The 23,701-nt window shown below is 44.5% G+C and overlaps 1 protein-coding gene across 2 annotated transcripts in view; it reads right to left on the bottom strand.

The window, feature by feature from the left end:
- The window catches only part of PPA2 (inorganic pyrophosphatase 2), a 69,312-nt gene that overhangs the window by 28,084 nt on the left and 17,527 nt on the right, over positions 1–23,701 (bottom strand). For both annotated transcript variants that reach the window (XM_080915571.1, XM_080915572.1), the window contains exons 4-7: positions 22,411–22,464; positions 18,371–18,490; positions 10,523–10,609; positions 990–1,116 (exon numbers count right to left, since the gene is read on the bottom strand). In XM_080915571.1, coding sequence (XP_080771697.1) covers positions 990–1,116; positions 10,523–10,609; positions 18,371–18,490; positions 22,411–22,464 — 388 coding nt within the window. The remainder of the gene's footprint in view (positions 1–989; positions 1,117–10,522; positions 10,610–18,370; positions 18,491–22,410; positions 22,465–23,701) is intronic.

The following is a 23,701-nucleotide window of genomic DNA, read 5'->3' as shown; positions in this document are numbered from 1 at the left end:
TGAATGAAGTAACAAGTAGGACCTGGTGATACGCTCTCACTGAAGGAGACAGTAGAGGGGCTCTGAGACCCATCTGTCACTCTCCTGCCCCCCCCCCCAGCTACTGTATATAATTCTGCCTTAACTGTACATTCCTTTGTGGTCTTGATGTCACCTAGGTCCCTGTAAAGAACTCTATTCCATGCTCTGAAGGAAACCCATAAACTCATTGCTTCCCTAAGGTGGACTAGGGCAGAATGGACTTGGGTTTGGTGCTGGTGCTCTGGAAGGAGGGAGTAGATGCCTGTTTACAAAACCCCCTCGCCAACTCTGAGGAAAGTTTCTCCAACGTAAATATTGCTTGAGATGTGATACTTAGAAATATTAGAATAATTTAGGAAGAATTATCAATACTAAAAAGAGAAACAGAAAAGAATCCGGAAATTTTTAGGAAGTCCCTGTCTTTCTAAGTACCATCTCAAGTCAAAGAGAATACATAAATTAAGGACTAGCCATATAAACTCTCTGCTTGCAGAGCAAAAGTGCTATGCAGAAGAACTAAGGAGGAGGAAGCAGGAAGACTGAAGAAGGGGAAGGGGAGGAGGGGAAGAAAGGGGAGGAAAAGGAGGGGAGGGGAGGGAGGGGAGAGAAGGGGAAGAGGGGAGGAAAGAGGAAGAGAGGGGAAGGGAAGAAGGGGAGGAAGGGGAGGGGAGGGAGGGGAGGAGAAGGGAGGGGAAAGGAATGTAAAGCAGAAGGTAGAGACACACAGTACCAACTTCTGTATCCCATACAAAGTATCATTTATCTGTCTCCAATTCTTTTTCCTTCCTCCTCTTAGGAATATGGCTAAACTCACACAAAACTATTAGGCTTCTGTCAGCCATAGAAAGAGAGCTTGAAAACTCTGCTTAACCCCCAAATATACGAAACGTGCTTTACACGTCTCCCTTTTTCAATTCTAAGAATCCCAACAACACACAGGTTTACTTCTGTTTTTTGGAAAGACTTACCATGAATTTTTTCAGCCTCAGGATCATTCACATTGATAGCAATTATTTTCCAATCTGTTTCACTCTGATCGATAAGTGCCAAAGTCCCAAGGATCTTCACATGGACCACGTCTCCACGGGAAAGAACCTTCACAGAGAAAAGGCCCGTCATTTGCAAGGCTTGGGGAGGTTCGCCCATAAAACTGCACTCACACAACAGAAACGTACAGTTTCAGTAAATACGAACTACGTAGAGATGGTCAGCAAGCCTGCCTGGCAGTGCCCTTCCCAGGAACGAGTATCTCAAAACTTGCACTGACACCCACGAAAAACAAAACAATCAAAGAAATAAAAACCTTCACGTCCTTCTAGAAAACCAGATATAAAACAACAAGCAGCGGGAGCCATGACGCCGGAAAAAAGCTGCCCAAGGAGGTGGAGCCTGCAAATGTTCCGGCTTCCTGCCCAGCGCATCTGTGGAGCACAGGCCTCGGAAGGGGAAGCCAGCAGGTGTTCTCGGCCCTCCACATCCGTTCTGTGGCACGGGTGCATATCCATGAGCACGCACATAAGAGTGGTGCACACACACACAAGACATAAATGTGATACAACCAGGGGGGATAAGGCAGCCACAATGTGTGTGTCATAGTCTGGAGGCAAGATTTTACTCCAGAAATACACACAGTGTAAGGGGCTGAAAGAGGGACTAAGCCAGTCAGTCCTTAAGAAAAGGTTACTTCACACCAGCCCCAACGAATGTTGTGTTCTTATTCCTGAAAACAGGGACTATTGTCTACAGTAGGCAGCAGGGCGATATGACCATGGTTAATGCTACACAGAGACAGAACAGGGTTCAAAAGATGCTGAGAAGTGAGGTTACGATAAATCAAGCAAAGGGGTGGGTAGAAGATGGTTCAGTAGCACAGCACTTGCTGTGTAAGCATAAGGACCTCAGTTCGATTCCCATGACTGCTGTTAAGAGCTGGGTGGAGTGCTTGTGACCCCACAGCTGGGAATCAGAAGCAAGGTGAGACCCTAAGACTCTGATCACCAGCTCAGCCAAGGTCCGTGAGAAGCCCTACCTCAAAAGACAAAGTGGATGGCGCCTGAGCAGGAATGACAGCAGAGGCTGACGTCTGGTCTCCATATCAGGTAATGTACATGCACATGCTCTGACCCATGTATACACACTGGTACATACATGCACTGTACCAGAAGCTGACTCTGATGCTCTACAGCTTGAAAAGGGTGATCTCAGTACCCTCAGGTTGCCAATGCCTGAATGCCTTTTATAGACTTTTCATTTATTTTATTTTTACTCTTTATAATTATTTTATTTAAATTCCAGTCATTGACCCTGTCAGTCTCCCCAACCCCCCCCCCCGCCAGTTGCTGATCCATTCCTCCTCTCCCTTGCCTCCAAGAGGGTACCCCGCCACCAGACCTCCCCCTTCCCTGGGGCCTCAAGTCTCTCAAGGATTAAGCTCCTTTTTTCCAACTGAGGCCAGACTAGGTAGACCTCTGCTACATTTGTGCCAGGGGCTTCAGACCAGCCTTCATAAGTTCCTGGTTGGGGGGGGGGGGGTCAGTGCCTGGGAGCTCCCTGGGGTCTGGGTTGAGACTGCTACTCTTCCTATGAGATGGCTCTTTCTTTCAGCTTCTTTAGTCCTTTTCCTAATTCAACCTTAGGGGTCCCCGACTTCAGTCTAATGGTTGGGTGTAAGTATCTGCTTCTGTCTCAGTCAGGTGCTGGGTAGGGTCTCTCGGAGAACAGTCACGCCAGGCTTCCATCCGTAAGCACATCATAACACCGGTAATAGTGTCAGGCCTTGGTTCCTACCACCCGCCTCCCCATGAGATGGACCCCAAGTTAAACTGGTCAATGAACCTCCTTTGCTTCAGTCTCTTCTCCATTTTTGTCCCTGTAGTTCTCTGAGACAAGAACAAATCTGGGTCAGAAATTTTGACTTTGGGTTAGTAACTCTATCCCTCCACTTGAGACCCTGCCTATCTACTGGAGGTGGACTCTTCCAGTCCCTCTCCCCAATGTTGGGCATTTTGGCCAAGATCACCCCCAGTAAGGCCTGAGAATCTCTCACCTCCCCGGTCTCTGACATTTTCTAGAGCCCCCCCTCCCAACCTCCCTGTCCCCTTGGCTGCTTATCTCCATTCATTCCTGGCCCTTTGGACTTCTTTCCTGTTCACCCCCCCCCCCATATCTGATCCTGTTCCCCCTTCCCCTCCTCTCTCCCATCCAGGTCCCTTCCTCCCTCCGGTGGTTATTTCCTTCCCCCTTCTAGGTGGGACTGAAGCCTCCTCACCTGGGCATTTCTGCTATATTCTTTTCTTTTTAGAGGTTTAATTGGCTAATGAATTTCTCTATAAACTTACACTACAAACATATTTCAGGAAACAAATTTCCTCATGATTCAATGGAGCTTTCCATTAAAAAACTAAGGTGTGCAAAACCAAGTCACTTGTCACTTGTGTGCTTTCAAAGTGTTCCTTTAGAGAAAGAAAATGATGTTAAACCATAAAATCAAATAATTTCATTCAAAACAGTTTCAAAATGACTCTTAAGTCTTAACCTAAGTGTACATGAAGTGATTACCACACAGCAGATATGTGTATGACTGTATCAATGGGGCTGAAACCTCATCTTTAGAGCAGAAACAGTCACATTTGGGCTTCCTGTGGCTAGTTCATCGTCTATTAAATTCTTGATCCTCACAGGGTGACTTTGCAGCAAGTAGGTAAGGCTAACATTTCAGACTGGGCACACAGTGTTCACTGATTCTCCATTCTAAGGAGGGTGTGGACAGAGAGGATCTAGAGAACAGAAACAGGCAAAGATCTAGAACTGTCAGGAGAAGCAATTGCAGTACCTAGAGTACAAACCCTTGAGAACTGGCTTCATTCAGAAGAGCACGGCTCAAGGGATCAAAGGAATTGTACAGTCTTTATAAAACAAAACGTCTTGAGTTCTAAGTTCCTGTGCATTGTCAATAAAAAGCTGGCCGTGTTGGGTAACTCACAGATACACTGGCCAGGAGGCAGGTTTGACCTCTAGTTACTGGTTGTATGGAGACAGTTTTGGCACTAGTATCTCAGTGGAAAGGGTGAGGGGTGCTCCAGAGACACACTAGCCACCTCAAAAACCAGCCTCAATGCAGAAGCGGGCAGCAGAGAAGTTCTCGAGAATCTCCACATTCAATTACTTTGTTTTCTTACTCACAAGACTTATTTTCCAACAACATAAGAAACAGTGAGTCTGTTTTGTAGACTATAAGGAGAGCAGGAAGCAAGTTGAGCCAATTGTCAGGTTTCATCAGATGAAATAGCCTTTGATCTCAGAATAACACCAACAGGGAGGGAGCCTTATTTCAAATGGAGCATTGCTTGGCTGTAACACCTTCAGAACAGAGGGGGAAACACGAACCCAAAACTGCAAAGGGTGCTTAGGAACAAAGAGTAAAATCCGGACGAAGCTGCCACATTCCAGTGAAAGTTAAGTCAACAAGTTTATGCTGACTATATGTGCATAAGTCATGAAGGACAGACAAATAATACATGGTCTCTCAAGGTTAAACATGTCTGTCGGTGGCCCTCAGTCTACTATCAACTAACAGGATCCTGTTTTTTTCCATCACCCAGTAGCTATGTACGCTCAAAGATTTTTTCACTGCCATTTTTCTTATACCTCACTTAAGGACACTTCTTAGACACTGCTTTGTTCAAAGGTGACTGTATTTACTTCTCATTTAATAAGTTCTGCCGTGGTTCAGGCTGACTAGAGGAATCAGCTGCTCTAGCTGCCAGAGGACATCGACTGTCCCAGCTGGGCTGTCACTCTGTCCTTGCAGTGACTGGATGCAGCCCATGCCGTGACCACTGCCATTGGAGCAAACACTATTCAGTTTGTAAACTAGGTTGAAATTCTGAAGCAAGACCGTAAGTTTGTCCCCAGGTCTCAGGTAAAACCAGCAAGTCTTTTCAAGCTCTTTTGGGAAAATTTCAAAAGACAGGACCTTTAGTCATAAATGTTGAGTTGAATTTGTTCTCTACCATCCTTGAGGCAAATAATTTCACACAGTGTTATAGATTTTAGTTTCTCATCAGTAAAGATTGTATCTTATGTCCCTATGCTGCAGCTCATACATGTACTTTTCCAAGTCTTCTACAGAGAGTGTTTTCCGCTCTGGAATCTATGTGGAATTATTAGAATAGTCGTACCAAATGCAAGGTCTCAGGAGCCTGGAATAATCAATTATAAGATGGGCCTTTAAACCTATGCTCCATACTGATTAGGTCCTAAAGGGAACAAACTTCAACCAGGCCCAGTTGTCAACAGAGAATAATGGAAAGTAACAGTGTTTCAAGCTATGAACAACAGTGTAAATAGGTTTTCTACTTGTAGGTGAAGGTAGTTATGTAGTTAGTGTTAGATAGTTAGGGTTTACTACTGTGAACAGATACCATGACCAAGGCAGCTCTTATAAAAACAACATTTCATTGGGGCTGGCTCACAGGTTCAGAGGTTCAGACCATTATCATCAAGGTGGGAGCATGGTAACATCCAGGGAGGCATGGTGCAGGAGGGGCTCAGGGTTCTACATCCTGTTCCAAAGGCAAACAGAGGATTGGCTTTCAGGCAACAAGGATGAGGGTCTTAAAGCCCACATCCACAATGACACAGCTACTCCAACAAGGCCACACCTCCAAAACTCTGGGTCAAGCATATACAAACCATCACATGGAACGAGAAATCTGGAATGGGTGAATTTTCTGCCTAGGGTTTAAATAGTAGGCATACCTACAATATTGTAAGTTCTAGACTAAACTAGCAAAATATAATAATAATTAATATAGTCTAATAATTTTATACTACACATCTACTATATACCATACTTTATATGTAAAAAAATGTTTTCAATAATAATTATACACTTGGAAGGCAGAGGCAGATGGATCTCTGTGAGTTTGAGGCCAGCCTTGTCCACATAGCTAGTTGTAGGACATCCAAGGCTATCCAAAGAAACTGTGTTTCGAAAAAAAACAAATAGACAAAAGAACATCCATAATGAATGTTCTTAGTATTATTTTTGGGTGACAGATAAGTCTGACTCTGTCATGCTAATTTAGGTTAAACGTTGACTTGTTTTCCAGTTACAGTTTCACTAATCACATGTTCAATGACATAGTGACACAAGTGAAAATAAGATGCCTTTAATATTTTTATTCATGCTAGGTTTAAGTTAATTGAATATTTTGTACTAAATATAAATTGACTACCTTTCCCCAAGAGCTATATCCCAAGAATTAAAAAAAAAAAAATTAAACATAATCTTTCCAGCAATGAAATTTTACTTAACTTAGTGATCTTCACTTGTTATGAAATAAAAAATGGGCAGGAAACTAAAGAGCCCAGAATGGAATCTCAGCCTAGGAGATATTCATTACAATGATTAATCATTGCTCTTTCTCTGTAGCCTATTTAATAATATACATATCTCCTTAACCCCTTTAGAAGAAAATATTTTTAAAAAAACAAATTAAGAAAACTACACCTTAAATTACAAGAAAAAAAAAAAAACAATACTTTGTTCATATTTATTATTCCTGTGCCAGGCAAGAATAATAGTAACACACACATGAATTCTAACATATATATAAAATCAGAATTTTGAGGCAGAAAGGATCTCTCACCTCACAAAAAAATAAAGAATAAGGAGGGCCAATGAGAAGAGGGAGTTGCCAGAACATTTGAGAAAATGGAAAGGCGGTAGAAAATCAAGACATGAAAAAGCAACAAATGGCGGGGACCATTAAGAGATGACCAGCGGGAACCAGCATGGCGGACACTGGAAGCGAGGAAAGAAGCAGGAATGCTGAGTAAGCAGATGCCGCGTGATGATGAAAGTTTAAGTTCCGACAATTGATTTCAACTAGGTCAGAAGACGGTAACAACTAACAAATTCCACTTGGCCCTCTTTAAATTAGGCATATTCTCCGTGCCAGGCGTGGAGCTCCGCAGTGATGACAGATGCAGTGGACACAGTCTTGGAGCTTTAATGCCTTGAAAACGTGAGGATGCCGACCTCTGCGTACTCCAGACTGCGCATGTGCCTGGCAAAGAGCGGCAGCCGAAGCCTGTGGCAGTCCAGCAACTGCCCAGAGCAGTGAGTTTTCAGCTGAACGAAGAAAAGAGGGCGCAGTGGAAAAGCACAGCTCTCTCCATAAAGAGAATGACTGTTCATAGCAGCCTTACTTACAATAGCCAGAAGCTGGAAAGAACCCAGATGTCCTTCAACAGAGGAATGGATACAGAAAGTGTGGTAGATTTATACGATGGAGTACTACTCAGCTATTAAAAACAAGGACTTCATGAAATGCTTAGGCAAATGGATGAAACTAGAAAATATCATCCTGATGAGGTAACCCAGTCACAAAAGAACACACATGGTATGCACTCCCTGATAAGTGGATATTAGGCAAAGAGCTTGGAATACCCATGATACAACTCATATACCACATGAAGCTCAAGAGGAAAGAAGACCAAAGAATGGATACTCCAGTCCTACTTAGAAGGGGGAACAAAATAATCACAGAAGGTAGAGCATGGGAGGGACTTGGAAGGAAGAGAGGAAGTGAACAGGAAAAGGAGAGGGCAGAATCGGGTATGGGAGGAGCCAGGGAAGATGTACAGAGGGACAGGAAATTGAACAGAGATGTGTAGCAATGGAAGATGGGGAACTGCGGGTAGCCACCAGCAAGTCCCAAATGCCAGGAAAGTAAGAGGCTCCCAGAACTCAACAGGGATGACATTAGCTGAAATACCCAACAAAGGGGAGGGAGAACCTGTAGAGACCATATCCAGAGGTTGGGTACTACCCCCAGGTGAGGGATGGAGCCACCCACCTTTCTCAAAAATTTTACCTCAGAATTCCTCCTGTCTAAAGGAAATACAGGGACAAAGAGTGGGGCAGAGACTGAAGGAAAGGCCATCCAGAGACAGCCTCACCTGGGGATCCATCCCATATAAACCCCAAACCCAGACACGATTGCTGATGCCAAGAACTGCTTGCTGACAGGAGCCTGATATCAATGTGTTGCCAAAGCTTGACCAATACAGATGAGGATGCTCACAGCCAATTACTGGACTGTCTCCTGAGAGGCTCTACAGATACAGATGTAGATGCTTGCAGCCACCCATCAGACTGAGCACAGGGACCCCAATGGAAGAGTTAGGGGAAGGACTGAGGAGCTGAAAGGGCCTTCTCTGGCATCAATGGGAGGGGAGGCCCTTGGTCCTGTGGAAGCTTGGTGCCCCAGTGTAGGGGAACGCCAGGGTGATGAGGTGAGACGGGGTGGGTGGGTGGGGGAGCACCCTCTTAGAAGCAGGGGGAGGAGGAATAAGATGGAGGTTTGCTGAGGGGAAACTGGGAAAAAGGATAACATTTGAAATGTAAGTAAATAACCAATAAAAGTGTTTTTAAAAAGAGAATGACTGAAGGCCTGCTCGTGAGAGAGAGAGGAAGCAGACGGGGTATAGCGGGCAGGCAGTGTGCACATGAGATGTAGTAAGGAAGAATGCCAGGAGAGGCTGGGCCTACAGGGCGAAGGCAGACAAGTTTGGTGCACTGGAAACTCAGCGAGAACACAGGTTAGCAGGAGTACATCAAGTGAGACATTAACATCAAACTAGATGAAGCTATTGGCAGTGAGAAGGGAAACAGTTGGTTTTGAAAGCTCTTTGGGACATAAAATCAATATGGCCTCATTAACTGGGTGAAGAGGAGCAAACAGTCAGGATGAGGCCTGTTTCTGGCGGAGGAGTGGACACCTGAAAGGAAGGGCCATGCTGTCTCCAGGCAGTATCTCCTCTGCTTAGCTACTATGCCTTTTGTGGCTCACCTTTTATTAACACCCCCCCCCCCCCCACACACACACCAAAAAATACTGAGAGCTGTGAATTTCAAAAAGGAAAAGGTGAATACAACTTGGGAACAAGCTGGAGGGCTGGGAGACATGGAGTACAGGCTGCTGAATGCCAGGATATGGCCTGAAGCTGTCAATTTAAGGGCAAAGCCCCCGGGAGGAGGCAGGAACTAATACTCTGCTGCTCCGCAGGACTGAGTGGGCGAAAGGAATGCTTGCAACAGAAACCAAGGGGAGAGAAAGTAAACCTCTGCAACGTGATGTAAGTCCTGTGCATGATTACCTGAGCCTCAAGGGATGATGGGTAGTGAGCATTGAGGGAAACCCACAGCTTCTACAGTACTGTTGGGGTCCCCGTGGAGGGTGGTGTGACAGAAATGATGATGGGAGGGAAGATGGAGCAACTTTACAAAGGAGTATCAGCTGAGAGAGCAGTAGGAGGGGGATGGGTACCCAAAGCTCTTCTCACCTGGCTCTGTGCGTAGGTTAGGGAGGCTGCATTGGCAAGAAGCCAAAGATGAAAGAGGAGTTGCTGATACTAAAGAGAAAAAAGAAGATGCCACTTACAGGCAGGAAGTATGGAAACCTATAACGCAGGTATGAAGCCAGGGCGGCACGGGTGGCGGGGGGGGGGGGGGGGGGGAGGTGCAGGGAGGAATGCATCAGCTCACAGAAGTTTGTGGGAACCATGAGAGAGCTATTGTCTACAAGAGCTGGAACTCAAAGAGGAGAGGCTCTCCTGGGAAAGGCAAACCACACAGGAGGACCACAGAACAATAATAAACGGCAAGGGCATATGCTGTGGAAACGGAGGAGCTGGACAGACAGAAGAGCTGACAGCTGTGTAAGTCCAGGGTCACAGGACTCGGTAGCCTAGAAGCAGATATGCAAAGAAAGAGGAGGAGGGCTTTTGTTCTGTTTGTCCTGTGTGTGTGCATGCTTGCACGTTTGTATACATGTGTGAATGCAGGCTTACATGTATGTGATCAGAGGACAATCTCCAGTGTCATTCCTTAGGCTCCCCTTGCTTTCATTTGAGATAAGGTCTCTCAATTGCCTGGAACTTCACCAAGCAGGCCTCGCTATTTGGTCAGCAAGGTCCCCAGAACTGGCATTTCAGGTGTGTGTCAGCATCCTTGGCTCTGCCTCTGGATCCCAACGATCACACTTTCTAAGCAAGCATTCTACCATGAAGCCATGCCCCACTCAGCAGCTGTTTTCCGTCAGTACTGAATACTGAAGTCTCTGTCTAGACAACAGCAGAGAGTCTCAAGACAGGGCTTGGAAAGCTTCCAGTAAAGGGTCAGATGGTGAATGCTTCAGGCCTTACGGTCCCTGTTTAAGTCCTCAGCTCTGTCGATGGGACAGAATGCACTAGACAAGGCACACACGGATACAGCTGTGTCCAGCATATTATCAGAACCGGGCGGCAGCTGCATTTCACCTGCTGTGGTTAACCGAGCCCAGACTTTGGAAGAGTGGGAGAAAAGTCTGAGTGTCAGAGTAATGAGCATGCTCAGACTTTGAAGTGTGGGAGAGCTGGAGGCTAAAATGAAATTTTATGACAGGAATAAACCAAAACACATGTGAGGATGAGCGGCATCTGTAAGACAAACCTTTGAGCCTATTTCACAAACGTCAATGGGATCGTTATCTCCACAGCAGTCGGTGCTCTTATCTCTTAGATGAGGATCTTCCCAGGTCTGAGGAACAAAACAGACAAAAGTGAGGCAGAAGTGCAGGTTAGTGTTTACTGCAGCCTAATCTGTCCACAGGACCGTGAAGCTTTAGAGCTAGCCACCATCCAAAGGAAAAATGTTTATCTGAGGTTACTGAGGCTCTGGGCTAACATGACAGCACATCCCCCAAGCATCACAATAATTAAAATAGGTTTACAGCACTTCCTCCCTCCGTCTCTAATTTGTCTGGGTAATCACATCTGAAAGTGGGCAGTATGTCCAGAAGATTCATCTTCCAAGCTTAGTCAGTGGCTAATTTTACATTCCCAAATCTCAGAGTCTCAGTCTGACTGTTCCCACTGCTGTGGCCGGTCTGCCTGTCTCCCGACTGTCTTATCTGTGGCGCCTGTCACTCACTGTCCAACTAACACAGTGGCAGCATCTCATCCAGCTTTTCACATCTGAAATGAACTTCCTGTTGGGTAAATGTCTCCTACTGCCAGACACAGTGCTCCCTCCAAAAACAAAAGACAAGGCATTATTTACTACAGAAAGAGAACCTATCTGTCTCATTTCCCACCCTTAAAAGCCTCTCTATCTCGGTCACTAAATTTCAAGATCCTGACAAAATCATGCAAATAAGTCAATTCTTCTCGTCTACTGGGAAGACAATGACCCGTTGGCTACAAAATATAAGTTACAGTTTTGGAGATGAATAATGTAATGGGAATTTGCCATCAATTTACAATCTCTCCTAGGCATTATATTTTCCCAGAAGCTTCACAACTGCTTGACTCTGAGTCAAACCACAGAAATTGACTAAAATGATCTGCCTGAAATTGCATTAGAAGGAGAGAGACACTGTCATCGCCGGATTTGGCACTGCTGTTATCCTGCATTTCACATTACCCAGGCACACTCCTCTGTTTTATGGAACTAAAATGTATACTTGTATACAGGCAACCCTAGAAAAACTCCAGCGTTTCCTTCTAGCCTAGATTACATCTTATCCATCTTTATTTAAAAGCAACAAAAACAAAATTAATCCGGTCCAGCAAGCGTTCCCCAACACTATTACAACTAAAAAACTACAAAACAAATAATATAATTGTTAACCGTATGTACTGGCCACAGGTGACAGATTCTAACACACACACACACACACACACACACACACACACACACACACACACGCACACTGTGAGGAATAAATTATTACCCAGTCCATTGTACCAATAAAGTGGAACTGTTTACAGTGGTCCAAACAGCAGAGACATGATTAGAATCCATCATGTGACTCGGAACTTGTGATGCTGGGATTTCAGTAACAGCAGCAAACTCAGCCTTACAGTCACCTCTTTGACACGCCTTTCCTTACTCTCCTGCGACTGCTGTTCTTTCCTTGTCTTGACATTGCTGCCTCTTTCCTACACCGCCTACCAGGCATCCTCGTCTGCTCACAAGGCTGGATGCTGAGTACCCACCCTGGGCCAGGAGGAGCAGGGAATGAGGCAGGCTCAGTAACCAAGAGAGCACGGTTAACAAACGGTGCAACATTTGTTTCAGTGTGCAAGGCAGCCAACATGAGGCCAAACTGGAACTGGCCATCTAGGTCAAAAAGCTAGAAATATCTGCAGTTTCCTCCTTCCTGAGGCAGGACAGCCACTCGGATGGAGATGAACCAGAAGTCAAGCTGCCCTAAAGGAAGGAAGCTACATACGAGTCCTGCCGCAGCCACCTAAAATCTAGTCCTCGGTTTCCTCCACTAGGTAGAGAATGACACAAGTAGACAAGGACGGTCTGCACACCCCAGCCTTGTCCTGACTGTCAGTGTCACTCCCAATCTCCACGCACACTGCCAGTGAACAAGGGCTCACATAGCCTACACAGAACTACACTGATTTTGACCCACTCTCTCCTACCCTGTCCTTTTGCTTGTAAGTTGAGCCTATTAACAGCTGAACCATCTCTACAGCCCTTGCCCCTTATCCTGAGACAAAACTGTCTTCTCACAGCATGCTTGCAATGTGGCTTTGGAGACTTTCCCCCATTTTTTAAGATTTACTCTTGTTTTATGTGTATGGACGCTTGCTTGCATGTGTATTTGTGTACTACACATGTGCCTGGTGCCTGTGAAGGTCAGAAAAGGGAGTTGATACCCCTAGAACTGGAGTGACGGGTGACTGTGAGCCATCAAGTGGCTACTGGGAAGTGAAACTGGGTCCACTGCAAGAGTAACATTGCACTAACCACTGGACCATCTGCCTAGCCCATTGGTGAATCTTTCTGTTTGTCGATTGGCTAACCAAACTCACTCTTACTATCTCACTCTCAATACCTATGAATTACCTAACAATTTAGTTCCTAATGTTGAGGAATTAACAACACAATGAAATCTTAAACTACTCAGTGTTGTTCATTTTAGGGCCATTTATGATTTTCTGTACCAGCAAAAACCAACCAACCCCAAAGTACAGACTGGTCTCTTCCTCACCTCTGCCTTTCATACTTCATATCTATAGGCTTTGGTTCTATTATAAAAAGATGTACATTAAGTGTACAAAATTGATGTAACATCACTTTTAACTTGAAAATACAGTGTAATTTCAACTGGTGAGGAAACTTAGACTGACGTAAAACTTTGAGAATGCCCTCTAGTGGAAGTTTTGGTGTATAACAGGGTAAAAGGAAAAAAGTCTCAGACCAATGAAGGAGTAAGAAGAAAAGGGATTGAGGGAGATAAAAACACAAGTAATTTAAGGGAGAAAAATAAATACTACTTATACATGTAAGAAAAGTAATTGATCTGAGAATCACAAATTAAAACTCTATTCAAACACTATTTCAGAGAATTTAGAGATCTGTTAACCCAAAATAATAGGATGCAAGTCACCTGGAACCTATATTGTATGATGCTGATAAGAACATAAATTGTTACAATTTCTTGAACGAATCATTTGAGAAATAAAAAAGTCTTAGCATGGAACCAAGAAAACATAACAAAAAGCCACAAACAAACCTATCAAGAATAAAGAATAAATCAGTGAACATGAAATCAGAATACATATTGACATGGCCTAAGACAAATCCTGCTTTGTAGAGGAACTGAAGAACATTACCTTACAATCCATATTAACCCACATGCCTTAGTCACCATGCTCTGGCCCTCGGGTCTCTTTGAAAACCATAGAAAAAGAAAAAAAAAAAAAAAAAAAAAAAAACAGCAGCACACAGGCAGTAGGTTCTTAACACCAAATTAGAAGAGGGACTGGGAGGTATATATCCCCATCTGCACCCCCAACCCCACCCCAACCCCGAGCTTCACCTGGATAAAGCCTGTCAACTTACCCATCATCAGCTAACATCAGCAGCAACAGCCTTACTGCTAAGCTAACTAGCAGGCTTAGCCCTGGCCAGAACACATCCTAGTGCAATAGTTTTCTGGGTAGGACTTGTGATCAGATAAATAAATAGGCCCAGAGAGATTTTTTTTTCTCGTCTCAGGCTCTAAATCCAACAAAAAAAACATTTAATATGTGTGGTCAATGACCCAAATTGATAAAGAAGTTTAAAATAATAAGCATGTCAACACTGTATTCAGACTGAAGGTTTTAAAGTGAGACTAATTCTTGAATATTCTCCAGACAGGTATTCTAAACTTGCACTCAGATAAAGGGAATGCTAGACAAGCCTGTTAATCATGGGTGAACTTAAGTTAGCCATGGCCTGGGAGGAGAAAGATGAGGTCACACTGACGGGTCACAAGCTCATCAATAAGGATTTTACTTAGTGTTCTGCTGCTTACATATCCTTCCAAGCAGATGGCTTCGAAACTCTTCTCAATGAACTTCTTGCTTGACCAAGACAAAATGTGGGCAACCAAATAGACTTAATACCCGTATGTGTGTGTCTGTGAAGCAAACACATCTTCCATGAAGTTGTTAGCTTAGTCATTCTCCAAGATGTTCACTGCTACGCACAGTGTGACATTCCTGTAATCCTTACACCTGGCCAGCCTCATGAGACAAGCACACACAAAATAACTGATCACCAGTTCAGTGTGCCAAGCAGCAAATTAACCACCAACACAACATCCCTGAGCTAATGACATTCTAATTTCAAGAAACTGACAGTAAACGAAACAAATTCCAGTCAGTTATAATTTGGTGGATATTTAGAAAAAGGGGGAACAACACATGGAAATAGTCATGACAGCTCGAGAGGCAGGGTGGAAAGGTTCACAGGAGACCTGGGACATGACAAAGACTGGGCCTAGAACAAGCATTCCAGCCACCTGCGTGCACACTGGAAAGGGGTGTTCCAGAAAGAAGGCGGTGGGGTTGAAAACGGGAACGGGAGTCAGATGGAGGGTGGGCATGGGGAAGGGGGAGAGGCTGAGGGTGCAGAGGAGAGATAAGAAGGCATCCCAAAGGGAAAACTGTCTGATCCGTAATCACGCACAAAAGATATTACACAGGATTATGCCTGGCCATGAGCAGTCTCTGTAATTTCAGGTTTAAAAACTGAAGCTGTACATGGATGTATGTGTGCGTGCTGAGATCAGTTTGGGTTTCAAAGATAGTAAGGCTCTCTGGTTGGAAATGGAAGCAAGGATAGATGTGCTCGCTTCTCTCCTTCACGTCCAGCCTCCTCTTAGCTCAAGTGCACCAGCTCAGGCCCTTCATATGCACTATGTCCCACCGGCGTGTGCCTCTCCGCTGCATGCACACCCACCTCCTCCCTTGTTCCTCTGGGGTCTTTATTGAGACAATGCCAGGGATCTTCTCCCTGTGTAAATGGAAACACTCCTCACACACCCCATAGCCCAATGCCCAGCTTCACATTGCTTTCATATTCAAAATTAATGCTGTTTGTTTATGTGTGGAAGAGTTTTGTCGACACATATGTTCGTGTGGCTGGTGTCCCAAGAGATCAGAAGAGGGAACTGAAGCCCCTGGGACTTGGGAGTTACTTGGGGTTGTGATTTGCCACGTGGTTGCTGGGATTTGAACTCAGGACCTCTGGAAGAGCAGCCAGTGCTCTTAACCACTGAGCCATCTCTCCAGCTCCTTTCATATTTTTAACATCTGACATTTCACTCAGTTGACTGGCTGACTTTCTGTATGGAATAAAAGTTCCCAAAGAATTTGATGGCTTTATCCAGGCTCTTCATCCGGTATATTTCATCAGAACAGGAACACACTCGGGCAGACACGAAGTGTGTGTGTGTGTGTGTGTGTGTGTGTGTGTGTGTGTGTGTGTGTGTGCCGAATGAAACGGCATAGTGGGGGCCTAGCAATTACAATGCTGGACAATCTGCAGGTCTTCCAGTGAGCCATGGGGAGTCGAGCAGGGCAAGAGGCCAGGGTTAGAGTTTCAGACTCAACCCTCTTATCAATTAGAAAACAGTGACAGGTTCTTGAATGCGAAGACTTTACCAGACCTTTTTGTTGTTGTAGGGATGGTCTCTCTATGTAGTCCTGGCTGTCCTAGAGCTCTCTGTGTACATCTCAAACGTACAGAGGTCCACCTGCCTCCACCTCCCAAGTGCTGAGACTAAAGGTGTGCACTGCCATGCCTGGCCAGATCTTTATTTCTGAGACATAATTTTGGACGTAGGATGGATCATGAAAATTAGATAACAGAGAATGCACAGCACACAGAAAATTAAGAGACAGTTCCAGATCAGCTTAGTTGAAACAGGAAAGAGCAGCTGTACATCACAGACCAAAAGCAGGGAGGGTAAGAACACCCTGAAAATTCAAACACACCCAGGGCGGTACAGAAGGAGGAGGAGGAGGAGGAGGAAGAGCAGGAGGAGGAGGAGGAGGAGGAGGAGGAGGAGAAGGAGGAGGAGGAGGAGGAGGAGGAGGAGGAGGAGGCAGAGAAGAGAGAGAGAAGAAGGGCACCTGCTCTTTAAATAGAAAACCGAAGAAGACCCTCCTTTCCTTTTCAGTCATGATCTCCCACCCCCTTCTTCTCTCACTAGTAGATCTGCTTTTGGTTCATTTGCTAATTTTTTTTTTTTTTTGGGGAGGGGGCCGGGTAGGGCTGAGACAAGGTCTTGCTATATACAACCAAGGGCAGCTTCAAACTGGCAATAACCCTCCTGCCTCAGCCTCCCACGTGCTGAGATTACAAGTATGGGCTGTCACGCCTATAATAAATAAACAATAGAATAATAGAATCAGTAAGAGGTAGTAACACTAGCAATGTCACCGCTGACTTAGTCGTCCATGGTTCTAATCCGACTGTAGATAACTTTGGAAAAGGAAAAAAAAGGATATGTGGAACGTCATATCCTGCATGCCAGATATTTATACTACGATTGAAAATAGCAGCAAGATGACAGCTGTGAAGTAGCAATGAAATGATTTTACTGTCATGGGTCACCACAACATAAGGAACTGTATTAACGGCTGGCAGCACTAGGAAGAAACCACTATGCGGAGCCCTAATCCTCCAGACAAAAGAATGGCTAGTGGTCACCAGTGCTGTCTGTCAAACGTGTCTAGTGACACAGCCGTGTGCACCTCACATTCGCCACTTTGCAGGTGAAGACAGAGGCAGAAGCACAAGCATCTTTCTCAAGGCCACTCTGCTGCTGTGACAGCCAGGCTTCAGCTCACGGCTCAGCCGGCCACCCCTCCGCTGAGCCCAACTCTCATCTATTCACATCATCCAAAGAAGTAGTTTAAGAGATGGATATTAGTTTAATCCCGAACTGCTCGGCTTTGCCCATCTGGTTTTTGCTGCTAATCGGTAGCTTCTCTGGCCCTCTTTTCAGCCATGCGGTCAGTCTCCTCTCTCACAATCCCCTGAGCTGTTTTTAACCTCCCCCTGTCAGGTCCAACAGAATCATCTTCTTAACTCAACAAGTCGAGACGGTTCCTGGCTTGAGCTCTCATTTCTAGTCACCATTTCAAGAGCGCCCGTTTTACCCAAGTGTGCACCTACGTGGGTGGTCTGGCTGCATCAAAGGGAAACTGGCTCTAATTTTCCTCTTTCTTGTGAATGTTTATCCTAACTGGACATCTGTTTTTCTCAGCTGTCCTATTTCCTGCAGGGTCTCCCCTCGTACGTTTTCATGTAATTAAAAATTAGTACATAAAAATACAAGCATTATATCTCCACACAGCCGATGACAGAGCGGGGTTTATGACAAGGGAAACCGCTTCTCCGGGTCTCCATACCCCAGAGTTTGGATCAGACATGCAGAGTTTTACTCACTGAATAATCAGGAAGAGTTGCTACTTGAAGGAGTGAGGAACTTAAAGTAGGAAGGGCCAGAAATAAGGACCAGGAATGGCAGCAAGGTTCTGTGTCAAGAATGAGGGCTCGCCACCACCCAGGCCTCCACCTCACTGCCTTGCAGTCAGAATTCTGGACTTGGAACAGTGAGCTCCATTTGGAATTTAATTCAATTTGCCTGTTAGGCTTATTAAAAATAAAACCCATCCTGTCATAGATAAATGTATATAGGAGCATATTTAAAGGTTACATAAAAGACTGGCTGGAAATTCTTCATTGACATGAGCTAAGCCTACAAAGAGAGATGCATTCAAATGGTAGCTGCCAATCTTCTAAGCCCGGCTCCAAGGATGCGGGTAGTGACGAGATAGGTGGCTCACTGGGACAAGTGAATGCCACATTAAAAAACTGAAATTCATAAGTCCCTGAAATCGGTTATGTTCTAAAAGCGCAATTACGTCCAGGGAGTTCACAGGATTCACAAGGTGATTTCTTTAGCAGATATTAAAGATGACCGTGATAACAGGATATTACCTGAGGGAGGGCCCCATAGTTCCATATGTAGCCCTTGTGAGGGAAGATATTTGGCGTGTATCGCAGCTGCCCATTCTTTATGTCCTGCTTAATGGGGTTCAGAGGCTCCTCCGTGGCAATCTAGGAAGATCACAGGTGAAGGCAGGGGTGGGGGGTAAAACGATTAGCCCTGTATACAAAGAACAGATTTCAAACCTACCATACGCACAACAAATACCCACATCTCAACTCAATGTTCAAAGGTGTTTTTAAGTAAATTAAGCCAATTCTTATTATTAATTAGCAAGTACCATATAAGAAAATCTGTCTTGAAACAAGATGCCTGATTACAAATTTTGGCTTAAATTATTTATACATTGCATTATTTCTAAGGAAAACAGTAAGATGAAAGGAACAGGAGGGCAAAAGCTAGTTGACAATGCTTTGTTGTTCTTGTTGTTGTTGTTGCTGCTGCTGCTGCTAATTTTGGGGTTTTTATTACCAAGTCTTACAATATCATACTTAACACACAGGTGTTTACCACGGTGAGGGTCAAGAGCTTTGATTCTCCACCTGTGGGTCACAGCCTCCGAAAGACCATCAGAAAACACAGGTATTTATATTATGACTCTTAACAGTAGCAAAATTACAGCTATGAAGTAGCAAAAAAAGATTTTTTCTTTTATGGTTGGTGTAGTGGTGACTAGACCATGAGGGACTGCAGCGTTAGGAAGGTTGGGGGCCACTGCTCTGGAGACAGCTACAAGGTTAAGGGACCAGCATCAAACACCAGCACATGATTCAGGTGGCTCCTCAGACAAATGCCTGTGAAACCAGCTGTGGCGATGGTAGAAACAAGAGGACCACTGGTCTGGCTGTGCTGACTCCCAGCACAGAAGAGATGTGAGCTCTAGGTTCAGGGAGACATTGCCTCAGAGGAACAAGGGGAGAGGAATGGAGAAGCACAGCCGGTGTCCACTTCACGCCTTTGTAGCACCTACAGACAGACACACAAGCACACAGGGACACACACAAATAAAACTGAAAGCTTTTTGGACAGATGATTCGGCCAAGAATGCTCAGTCTTGCCATTGGTTCCTCAGAATGCTGGAAGTCCTTCCCAGAGCTGCCACGCAAGGAAATAAAAGCCATCCCACAGGAAAGGAAGGAATAGAATCATCATTGTTTATTGATAATACACTCATATATGCAGAAAGCTCTTAAGATTTTACACACACACACCTCTAAAATTATGTGTGTAATAAAAAAATGAATGTAGTAAAATTTTAGGATATAAAACTCAGCACACAAAATCCCACAGCATTTCTGCGTACTGCCAATGAACCATGCAAAGCAGAAAACCAGGCTGCCCTATTTACAGGTAAACAACAATAAGTACATTTAATGGAGGAAGAGAAAGATTTGTTTCGATTGAAAACTATAAGCTGACAATAAAAAGAAAAAAAAAATCAAAGGAGACACAAATAAAGGAAAAAAACACAAATAAAGGAAAAGACACCCCATGCTGGATTAGAAGTAGCATGAATCAGGGTCACTGTGATCCAGAGAAGTTCCAAAGTCATTTAAAAAGAACAGATACAGGAAGGGCAAACCGTAGAGTTTCCATGGAAACACACACACACACACCCTAAAATGCTAAGGCAATTATGAGCAAAAAGAAAAATGGTCATTACCGAAACCCGCTACACCACAGAACCACAGTAATAAAATCAGATGAAATTTGCAAAAGTCAGTCTGTGACACACGGACAGGTGAGATAGAACACAGGTGTCTGCAGCAGGTGCCGGGGACACAATGGGACAAGAGCATTCTCCTCAGGACACCACACTGGGAAAACAATGGAAGATTAATGGAAGAAGAAAATGGAGCCCGTCCACCCTGAGAGCTTAGAGAAGCCAAGAGGACACAGAGTCCCGCAATGTCAGGCAGAGGCCGTTAAAGTGCTACCGAGAACAGGGGACAGGGACACAGTGGTGGGCACAACTACCTTTTAGATCTGAACACACACACACACACACACACACACACACACACACACACAAAACCACAGGCAATAAAAGCAAAACTGGACAAATGGGGTTACATCAAACCTAAAAGCTTCTGCACAGCCAGGGAGACAATTGATGGAGGAAAGACAATATACATCATGGGAGAAAATGTGTGTTAAAGTCCAAAATATACCAGAAAGTAAAGAGCTAAGGAGAAAAACAAACAAAAAGCTGTAATCAAAAATGAGCACTAGACTTAGAAATTTCTCAACAGAAGACACACAGACGGTCAATAGGAAGAAGAAAAGATGGTCAATATAGCTATCAGGAGTATTCAGTCAGGACAATACAAAGGCCAGCAAGGCAGCGCAGATGGTAATGCAGTTTGCTGTCAGGCCCCAAGCTTGAGCTCCAGCCAGGTACATCACCTGGTGGGGAGAGAGAACTTGCAGAGGTTGTCTACCTATTCACACACACACACACACACATACACACACACATGCAGAGAGAGGAAGGGAGGGAGGGAGAGAGGGAGGGAGAGGGAGAGACAGAGGAAGAGATAAAGAGAGAGGGAGAGAGGGAAGGAGAGAGAGATATGCTTACTAATAACAAAATTCTGCAAGCAGGGTTCACCTCCCTCTAGTAAGAACAACTATTATCAAAAAGACTTCAGATACTAAGTCCTGGTAAGGATGCAAGAAAGAAAGTCCTACACCACTGAGGGGAGAAGCCGTGTAGTCTACACTGCCAAGCGGGTAAGCCTTGTAACCTTACAGGTGTGGAGCCTTGGTGCAATGGAGCGGATATAAATTAGCACAGCCATCGGGGAAAACAGCACAAAGTTCTCTAGGAACCTGAGAACAGAACCGACACACAAGCAACTCAGTTCCAAATGCACAGCAGAGGGAAGGTCAGCTATGTGCTACCACGCCGGATGGTGCCTTGGTGCTCACAACAGCCAAGGGTTGGAAACAAGGCCCAGCAACTGATGAATGGAAAAAGAAAATGGGCTCTGCAGTTGATCTCCTAGAGCTCGTGAGCCAAACAGTGGTTACTAAAGGTTTGAAAGAGCAGGAGGTGAGAGAGGATGGGGAGCTCGGTCCATGGGGTAGAGGCTGCACAGAGTGGGCATAGCCACGGAGGAGAAGCGCTTTAGCTAAGCACGCTGCTGTGTTTGCTTTGAGAACTACTGGGCAAGGCACAGTGCTAAAAGAGTAAAAACGTGAGATGCCCTCACTAGAGAAAGATATTTCAGATGGTAGGCTGACTAACTAGACTTCATTTTTCTGTTATGTTCATATTTGTACTACACAGATATATATCGCTCGTTTACAGCAATTAAAAAAAAATCAAGCTCAGATCTTTGTCAAGTGACTTCGCTTTAAAGTTCTATTTTTCTATCAAACATAGTCACATTAGCAACGGAAAGGGTGAAAAAAAAATCTGATATAAAATGAACAGTGAAGTAAAGAATCAAAGTGCCACCCTTGAGAATTCGCCCCAGCTGTGAAGGGCTCACTCGATGGAAGGGAGCGAGAGAAGCTCACAAGAGGGTTCCAACAGCTCGCAGTCCACGGAAAAGACCGAAATAAAGTTTATAAGACTTACCAAGGGAGGAGTAGGCACTCTTAGATAACAGCTACGAGTTATCTGAAAAAGTGCTGTTCCCAGGCAACATAAAACTCCGGAGAACCAAATCCCCAGAAACCGAAACTGCCCCCAGCACCAGACAAAACGCTTCATTTCTGTCTATGAACCAAATACAGGGCAGAGTTTGAATGAAATTTGAAAGTGTCCACCACTGTGTCAAGGAAAGGGCAATGATAATTACATAAATGCAAGCCTAAAACTCGGAAAACACTCTACAAGTGTTATTCAGTTGAAAACATTTTGTTTTTGAAATTAAGGTCTAAGCTCACAAGAATATTTCAAATCATCTCCTATAAAGAAACACCTGACATCCATCCTTCAAATATGGCAAAAAACAACAAATGATGCTTTTATGTTTTTAAGGTAGCATTTCAATTTTAAGTTAATATAATATATCCGTACCTCCATCTTGGCATTTGTCCACCGAGGTATTTCCACAACCATATTAAACAAAGTCTGTGGTTAAAGGGAAAAAAAAAAAAAACATTACTATTTTTTATTCACCCTTTCTTTCCTGTTACTTGGCATTGAAGGACTGTGTGCTACATGAAGATCAGTCCAGCCTCTAACAAAATAATAGTGTAAATTTCTACCCCACAGAGAAAATGTTTGGTTCCTGGCTTCTATGTTCTGCTTCAGTTGCTTGTTTTGAGACAGTCTTACCATGTAACTCTGGCTAGCCTAATTACATGATATCCAGACCAGGATGGCCTTAAACTGACAGAGATCTGCCTGCCTCTGGGGTACTGCCTCTGGGGTACTGCCTCTGGGGTACTAGGGTGAAAAGCAAACATCGCCACCCAGCAGGAAATGAGTTCTGATACTTATTTTCCAGCTAAACTAGAAGAATGGCAGACCACCTCTGCTCCGCTCCGGCAATGCAAATAAAATATCATTACCTAATTTAAAGGAACACACACACAGAAAATCAATGAATCAAGAATGCTGGAAATGATCAGAAGAATATCTGCATCTGTGCTATAATCAATATTCCAAAATTAAAGTTATCACCATAGCTATTCAAAAGTTTACGGGGACTTAGGTGTGCCTTTCTAAAACAAAGTTGGTGGTTTCAGATTCCTTCACATTCCGAAGGGGCCACGGCTTCTTTCTCTCACTGCTGTTCTTTGTAGGATGCTTAACTGCTTAACTGGATGGAGACTAGGTCGGGTGGTAAATACAATTCTCACAGCTTGCCTCAACAAAGAGAAAGTCTTAACATTTAAAGGCTGCTTAAAAATGGGTAAGGATACTGTGTTTAATGGTAACAAGGAATCCCAGTCATAGGGAAGCAACAGTTTCAAGCAGCATTATCCAAAGCATGGCCCAGCCCCATGGCCAGTCTATAATTATTAACTGAACGTTTGGGAGCATCTGTAGTTAGCTGGCAGTAATGTATATATGTACTGAGTAGAACAATAAAAAACATTAGAGCTCTGTAGATATGTCCATCTACAAAATGCTCCACACTAAAGGGAAGGGGACACTGCAGAAGGGGAAGCAGAAAGGCCGTAAGCACTGGAGGCCCAGGACTTCGGCTGGGAAACAGTGTCTCCTGGTAACGTCAGAAGCTAGTACATGAAGTCTCACCAACATGACTGCCCAAATGTGAGGTGAACTAGAGACAAACACACCAGAGTGGACCGGGGTTGGGGGATGACACAGGGCCTCAACCCTACACAACGAACTTAGG

The sequence above is a fragment of the Micromys minutus genome (genome assembly GCF_963924665.1).
Source record: "Micromys minutus genome assembly, chromosome: 4".
Classification (NCBI taxonomy): domain Eukaryota; kingdom Metazoa; phylum Chordata; class Mammalia; order Rodentia; family Muridae; genus Micromys; species Micromys minutus.
This window is presented reverse-complemented; position numbering and strand designations above follow the sequence as displayed.